The 8,387-nt window shown below is 37.5% G+C and overlaps 2 protein-coding genes across 2 annotated transcripts; both read right to left on the minus strand.

Annotated features, from left to right (window-relative positions):
* Positions 1 to 245: 245 nt before the first annotated feature.
* On the minus strand, positions 246 to 3,068 carry LOC116119604 (protein DETOXIFICATION 16-like). The gene is given in 9 exon segments (XM_031405546.1): positions 246 to 361; positions 472 to 558; positions 626 to 744; positions 907 to 1,145; positions 1,246 to 1,302; positions 1,683 to 1,769; positions 1,875 to 2,352; positions 2,355 to 2,418; positions 2,775 to 3,068. Coding segments are annotated over 9 exon segments (1,485 nt in total). The 3' UTR covers positions 246 to 301.
* Positions 3,069 to 5,178: 2,110 nt separating this feature from the next.
* Positions 5,179 to 7,301, minus strand: LOC116119619 (plant intracellular Ras-group-related LRR protein 9-like). Its single transcript, XM_031405566.1, has 3 exons — positions 6,518 to 7,301; positions 6,165 to 6,331; positions 5,179 to 6,084 (listed from the first exon to the last, which is right to left on the minus strand). Exons 1-3 carry the CDS (start codon positions 7,247 to 7,249, stop codon positions 5,442 to 5,444), a joined length of 1,542 nt encoding a protein of 513 aa, XP_031261426.1. The 5' UTR covers positions 7,250 to 7,301; the 3' UTR covers positions 5,179 to 5,441.
* Positions 7,302 to 8,387: the final 1,086 nt, after the last annotated feature.

Genomic DNA, 8,387 nt, shown 5'->3' on the forward strand with positions numbered 1-8,387 from the left:
TTTCACAACCGTTTAGGCGGTTCTTAATATCTCACTAAACTTGGGGTAAGTTTTTGAAAATTTTCTTTTTTCTAACTGCACGGCTAATTTTATGAAATTCGAGTGCTAAAAGTAGAGATTAAACAGCTTAATGCCTTCATGATGCCGTATCCGTTGGAATTGTGGAGGCAAACACTCTTTTCTTGGCCTTCTTCGCCTGGCACAAGCCGTTTTGCAGAAGAACAATTAGAGGAAATTAAACAATATGCATATTNTTATGAAATTCGAGTGCTAAAAGTAGAGATTAAACAGCTTAATGCCTTCATGATGCCGTATCCGTTGGAATTGTGGAGGCAAACACTCTTTTCTTGGCCTTCTTCGCCTGGCACAAGCCGTTTTGCAGAAGAACAATTAGAGGAAATTAAACAATATGCATATTGATATACCATTTATGTGCTACTAATAAAACAGATGATTAAGGCATTAGTTTACTTCTTCCTTCCAATTTGTGCGCATTGTAATGATTAAAAGCAAAAGTGCTTGTAGGCCACTCCCACATATGATTCCCATCCAAAGTCCCTGCAGAACCGGGAAATGGAATCAGTAACTCACGCATATGCTTTCCAAATATTAACCAACTTCTTACCTTTCCTCCAAATTGGAAGAAAAATGTTAGGCTTATAGCCGAAGGAAGGCCAACAAGGTAATATGCTGCTAGATTTACATACACACAAATCTTCTGCCAACCACATCCTCTAGCAATCCCTACATGCATTATGGTTCAGCATAGTTAATTTTTCTGATACCAGGATTATATCATTAGCTTGAAGTAAAGCATCAGATACAAAATCACGAACCGGAACTTATTTTAATTTTTCAATCAGAAAGTTCTATTGAAAGTTATTGCAAAAAGGAAATAACTTAAACCTGAAAATACAGCCTGCATTCCATCCATGAAGTTTGATATAGACAGCACTAACATTATGGATGCCAGATATGTTGTTACCTCCACTTCATTGGTGTACATACAGCCCCGTATGTCCCTTGCAGCAACTGCAATTGAGCTTAGAAAAAGATTCTCCATGACAGCCAAAATTATGGCAATCAGCACTGCAAGACGCGCAGTATAAGGTCTCTCTGCCCCTAATTCATTTGAAACTCTTGTGCTTTAAGGGACCAAGAAAAAGAGAAGAAAACATTCAATACATTATGTCAGATTTCACGGTTGAGGAATATCAATTATCTGTCGTGTTTTAGCATATCTACCTTATAGCACTTCCCAAACCATAGGGGATCCTGAAGACCACTGAACTTGTGTTTAGACTGCCAAGCGAATTGTTTGAAATTAGCAGCATATATTATGAGGCATACTGAAGACATACAAGTAATTCTTAGTATTCTAGTTAAAAGTCAGCTCCAATGTTGCCTTAATTATAGGGTTCTAATTTTTTTATTATTGAAGTTGTTTTCTGCTATTCAAAAAACAGAACCACCATATGAAATTCATGTCTTTACAGAGTCACATTACTCTAAGGTGACGAATAGGGTTTGATTAACACTAACCATGAAAAAATTGTTTAATGAATGTGAATATCCAACACTGTAGAACTAACAAACGCTATTGGCAGGTTAATTTGATATTTGTTTCAATATATCATCAGTAGTTAATATGCACTTGTGATGAATGTCAAGGAAATGCAAACCTGATCGACATCATTGATGTTTCTAGCTTGGGATTGGGAAGAAGGCCCGACATGAGAACCAAAAACTCATATGACCAGTATTCCAAGCTGATAAATGTCACAAAATAATAACATCACATACTTATTACAGACTCTTAGGCTTCATAAAAGCATGCAGTTTTATTATTAATGTGTAAGAGATATCAAACTTACCAGACCATAAGAGCTGAAGGTATGCCTAATCCAAGAAAGCTGTGGAGATTTTCCAGGGCCTCTTTGGAGAAACCCGTCCAAGTTTTCCGACACGTTGGAGAAAACTTGATATAGATAGCCAAGATAAACACATTGACCCAATAAGAGATGGCACAAGACAGGGCGGCTCCTTTGCTCCCAAATCCAAATCCGAAAAGGAAAGTCCAACAAGTAAGGACATGAACCAAACTTGTGACTCCGGTACTTATCATCAATGGGAATACATTATTCTGGGTTTGCAAGAATCTTAATTGACACTGAAGAAGGCTGAAAGGAAGAATGCTAGGGATCAACCAGCGAGCATATATCCCTGACTCCAATGAAATTTGGGGGTCTTGTTTAAGGGTTGTGAAAATTTGCTCTGTAAAGGCCCACAGAATTGCTATAGGAAGAATTGCAAATGTAAGAACAAGCATAGCTCTCTGCATGTATACACCAGCATGGGATTCTGTTTTGCTCCATATGCTTGTCCACAGAGTGTCTCCAGTGCACTTCCCATTCCCAGCTTGTTATAATTAATTAACAAAATTTACATTCCAAAGTTTAGTTGAGGTGAACATACAACTACAACTAATTATATTATAGTAGAACACTTCATTATTTTCATTGCATATCTTTATGAACGCGCGACAAATCAGTGTGATATAATAATATAATTAAGGGTCTACAATATCCCAATCCTATAATTATGATACTGTAGATAATAACAAAGAAATTGAAATGGTGCCTCGAAAAGAAAGACATCTAATCAAATAATTAAGAGAACAAGATAGCAGTTCATTGCTTTGACATGTTCATCTCTTTGCAGTTTCCGGAGATTTGATGTGTAAGAAATTGTAGTAGCAACTATGAAAAGCTTACCATGAAACTGAAACCAGTGACTCCGGCAAAAGAAGTAGCCATGGAAGCACTCGCGAGAGATAGCTCAACAAGATGGCCAACATACATGACAGAAATCATCTGTAAGCTATATTGTAAGAAACTAACCGCAACCAGAGGTCCTGCCAAATGCATTTGCATTTTCAACTCCTCCATTATCTCTGTTTTGTCACATATTAATTTCTTGGACAGAGTTGCACCATGATCAAAACTCTCTTCAGAATTTGGAATTAGAGGAGACTCGAGGACAGATTTAGCATGATCTGCTTGCTCCATCTCACTCAAAAGTTCAAAGGAGAAGTCACTAAACTCTTCCCGAAGTAAGGCTTGTGTGTGGAGAAACAAATATTGAGATCATATAGAATTAGTGGTCTTTGATAGAGGATTATGGTAGCGTAATCACCGAAATAAGACAATCATTGCATGCTTAAATTAATATTCAGAGACATTATGAGATTAAAGTTATTAATTATCCACCATCTATTGGTTGGCATCATTAATATTAAGGTCGGTATCCAATGACAAGAGAATTTACCAAGGCAGTTTTTCTGTCATAATGTGGAATCACATTTCTTGTTCTTACAGGAAAAAGTAGTCATCAGAAAGTGCAGCATGAATGGCTGGCTGTGTGTTTCCTTGAATGCTATGAAATGATAATAGCATTCAAGGAATCAAGCCCCACAAGTTTACATTAATAATTGACGAAAATGGTGAATGTGGAATCAGTTAAAGAAGGATACGTAATATGAATCATATTATTAATTAAAAAATCTTGAATAATACTATAGTTACAAATATCATCTAAAGTCTACGTGGATTGAGAAACCATTTATAGAGGTGACATTAAGGTCTTTTGCTTTTGTAATTAGACTACCATTGGATTCATTCACTAGTTTGGTTTAACATCGTATTGACCAAGTAAAACAATATAATAAAAAGACATTAAAATTTATCTTAAATTATTGAATGTGTAGTATTGTTTCAACTTAAATTAACTCATATCGTGTGGTTTTAAAAGATCTAGAACAAGATGGAAACACATAGAACGATGAATCCAATGGATCTTCCTATGATCATGGCTCTGATATACCAAGAAAATTTGTTTTAAGGTGAACATTTATACCTTGAAATTTTGCTCATTCTTAATGAAAATTTTATTTTATAATTTAAAAAAAAAAAAATTCAACCATATAAACTTTGTATTTTAAGATGATTACAAAATAAAATTAAAAGAGATGATATGTCATATTAATTTGTTAAAAAATAATATTTATCAGAAAGTGGTTAGCTTTAGACTTTAACGAATTGCATGGCCTACAATGTCCCAATTGTCAATTATTTAAAGAATGGACAAAATTATAATAATCAAATAACATTAGAATTTATACAAGTCGGATAATGACTTCCCTATTTTTTTCAACTGCACTCGTCATACTTTTAATATTCAATATACTTAATTATTATAATTTTGTCCATATAATCCTTATATGTATGTAATTACCCAATTCTTTCATAATCCACTAAATCAAAAGGTGTTAACTCAGGCGATACGAGGAAAAACAAAAATATTGACTAACAATAGCACAATCCTCATACTTTATCAACATGTAGCTGTAAGGCACCTCTAGTTGTATCACCATTTGGATTCATGTAGAATTCTGAATCCAATGGTTCTTCCTATCATAATTCAGCATTTGTAATTAACTATTCCAAAACCTTAAACAAAACAGATTATAGAAAATATGTTATATCACTTTTGAAATGGTTCACGGACGACGCTTCGTCCCAGCGTCCAAAATAAGAAAGGGCAAAATCCATAAGCTATATATACCAGCCCCCGAAACCCAATAATCACTACAAAAACGAGCAATAAACATGATCCAAACTACAAAAACGAGCAACCAATCATCCATAAAATCATTTCATCTTTCGTAAATTTACAGGGTTGAACTCATAACACTCCTCCTTTTCAACTACTTCAAACATTTCCAAATACCTTATGCTATGATTTGATTCACTACTTTTGTGATAGCCAAAAAGCTTCAGCCACTAAACAGTAAACACCCTGACAAGTGACATCTACCTTACCATATTAACAAAACCATTATAACACTAAATGTAGGAGATCAAAGGTCATTGTTTACTGCTTTCTAAAGACCAAAAACCATTGTTTACTGCTCCCTAAAAATTGTAAGGTAGAACTGGGAAGGATAACCTTCTTTCTTCATATGGTTACTTTTCCACTTCTGGTCGTGGATAGTGACAATGTCAATGTCATCGTCAAAACAATTGAGTAATAGGAATTCGCAAATCGCAAGTGAGTATTTTCATTATAAGACAATCCAATGATCTCCCTTATTTCGATATATCACACGAAAAGGACTGGTATAAAAATTTCAAATTCCAGTTTCTTTAATGTACAGTTAAAGGCATTTCACTAAAATAAAAACATAGTAATAAATAACTTACCAGACACCCCTACTATTAAAAATTCCCAAGCAGCAAAATTGTTGGAGATTCATCACTTTATGCCCTGCTCTAATTGATCAAGTTAGAATAAGAAAGAGCAACTATATTAACAGCGACAAATCCCAAAGTGTCCCACAACATCAGGAATTTGGATACTCAAGATATTCTTGGAGCATGGAGTCAAAACTGTTGATCAAGGCAAGGGTCCCTAGGACTCCCAGTTCCTAAATATTCTGAGACAGTTTCACTAACACCAGAAACATAAGTTTTCAACCACGAGGTGCTGCGGGTCAACCATCCTGTCTGTCCCTCTTCGCTTACTTGCATCATGCTTTTCCTTTCCTCCTCCACTAGTAGTTGAAGCCACCTCTTGGCCATAAAATCTTTGACAGCTTCAACTCCTTGCTTCACAACCTCCATTGGTGGGATTACGAGAGGATTCTCATCCAGGTCGAGTTTTGTCAAATTGTCAAGTCGGCCAAATGTATCAGGAAGAGCATGAATCTGGTTGTTACTAAGATCAAGTTCCTTCAGGTTTATCAAATCACCAAAGGTTTCCGGAAGTTCAGTCAGGTCATTGAAATTTTTGCTCAGATTTAAGATCTCAAGATTTGTCAATTTCCCAATTGATAGTGGGAGGCCATGGAGCTCATTGAAGTGAGCATCCAGATACCGCAGAGACCTCATCTCGCCAATTGACGTTGGAAGCGAACGAATCTTATTCAAAGGAATTGAAAGCTTCTGTAGATTCACTAATTCAAATCCAATATTAGTTGGCAAGTATGATAGGCGGTTGAAGCCAGCATCGAGCTCCACCAATGACCTGAATCATTCCAAACGAATTTAAAAGTCTAAAAAGAACAACAGAAAAGACAAATTTCAACAAACGAGCAATAAACTTACCTGCATTGACAGATGGAATCTGGTAAAGCACACAGTTTGTTTCCAGAAACATCAAGGATTTTCAAATTATACAACAACCCAATGGAGTCAGGTAGGGACTCTAAAAGATTTGAACCCAAATAAAGTTCTTCCAAATTCGTTAATCCAGCTATTGAGTCAGGGATAACCTGATATGTAATGGAAAAAACAGCACTGAAAATGATTCTAACAAGTTACAAATTTTAAATTTCAATAAAATGGAACCAAGTAAGCCTTTTATAATTATAATTTTCCACACTTTTCACATTATTGTAAACAAATTAAATTCAATTAAAGACAGGTAAATAAGGACAAAAAAATGAAATAAATGTTACCTCAAGCTGATTATTAGACAAATTTAAGACTTTCAATCCTGATATCCTTCCAAAAGCTTCGGGCAAGAACCTGAGGCGTCTGGAAGACAAATCGACTCTTTCCAAGGGCTTTCCAGAAGCTTCTTGAAGCACTCCCACAACTTCCTCATTGACTTCTTCACTTACAGGTAAGACCTCACTGCCATCCGCATTTTCCGCTTTCTCATAAATCTTAACCAACAGCGCCTCCGCCTCCTTCAACATCTTCTCATAGGCCTCGTGCATCTCATCCACTTGTAAAATCGATTTGTACACGCTTTTCTCCTTCTCTGCCTTTTCTCTACATTCCTTCTCTTTCTCCGCCAAGTGCGCCCGCCACTCGAAACGGTCCACCTCAGCAGGGCGAGGCATAAGCACGATTTCCTCCAGAGATTTCGACAGACTGCTTTCTATTTCAGAGAGTCTAGCTTTTGCGTTGTCGACTGTCTCGTGGTCAGGGCGCGGCCCGAGAGCCTGGAGAACGGATCGGGTCTGGTAGACGTCATGAATGGCGTGCCTCATGGAGGAGATGAGCTTGGGGTCAGACAAATGAGGCATTCGATCAACAATTATCTCTGATTGACCCGAAGAGGATGGATCGGGTTGTTCGATGTCGTATTCGGCGGCGGTGGCCGAGGTGGTTCTAGGTCCGAAGGTGGGAAGACGGGCCATGACGTAGGAGAGAACAGGGAAGTTTTTGGGATTGGGATCCATGCGGGGTTTTAGGGTTTGAGAAGGAGGAAGAGAAGTATGAAAAAGGATGGTTATTAAATGAATGAAAGAAGAGTAGTGAAGTAACAGAGGGTCAGAGAATGGAGAAAATATAGGACGATGACAATAGGTTAATAACGGCACCAGGTGTTACCATATAAACTTATATGGGTTATGGGTACGTGATGTCATGTCACGTTGCGAACTTGCGATAACTTCGAATGAAGTTTCTCAATCAAATTCAAACCTCCGTCCTTCGTGTTTATCAACACAGATTGTTATTTTTATTTTATTAACGAATAAATATTGATTGAGTATGGCCGTTTGGGATTATTAAAGAGGTAATCTATTTAATAAATTAATTAATTGGGATTGGGGGTTAGGCTTGTAGGTAGGCAATGCCGGCTCAATGCTAATGCTACTTCGTGAACCTTCTTTTGGATATTTCCACGTATTTCAATATTTGAGGAAAATAAGAGTATGACTATAGAAGTTCTATATGATAATAAGGTTTTTAAAAAAAGAGTAAACGGCATGTTCCCACCCAAGGTTTAACAAAATCCCGAGTTGGTATCACAGGTTCCATTTATTTCAAATTTTTACCCTTAAAGTAACGAGAAATGGTTAGATATAACGGCTCAAGGGTAAATTGGTCATTTCACAGAGGAAGTGCACATTAGCAGATCGCCGCCCTTAACAAAAATCTGGTACACGTTAGCAACATCGCCGCCATCATTTTTCGCTTTTTTCCAACGATTCTTCCACCCAAAATCACCATTGTCACCACCATTCGAACCCTCATCCTCTCCTCTACCAAACCATACCCTTGACAACCCCTCATCGCCCGCCGATCTCCAGCCATGACAGCCGCCACATGTGACGGGTTTTCGTTGGTGTCCACCGGCGAATGGCCACTAAACGGTTGTTGGGACATAGGGGTTTTGTAGATTAGGAGACGCTGGTTGCAGTGGTGACGTCGAATTGGATTTTCGTCGTCGAAATCGACCGGAATCCAGTGAAGAACGACGAAAACCTAAGCTTGACGGCACCGGCAATCGGAAGGCCCAATGAGTCAGGAACCAGAGGGGTTTTGGACGACGAATGATGGGGAAGGTGATGGAGATGACCAGGGGTTTCGCCG

This window comes from Pistacia vera, unplaced genomic scaffold, assembly GCF_008641045.1.
Source record: "Pistacia vera cultivar Batoury unplaced genomic scaffold, PisVer_v2 Contig897, whole genome shotgun sequence".
Classification (NCBI taxonomy): domain Eukaryota; kingdom Viridiplantae; phylum Streptophyta; class Magnoliopsida; order Sapindales; family Anacardiaceae; genus Pistacia; species Pistacia vera.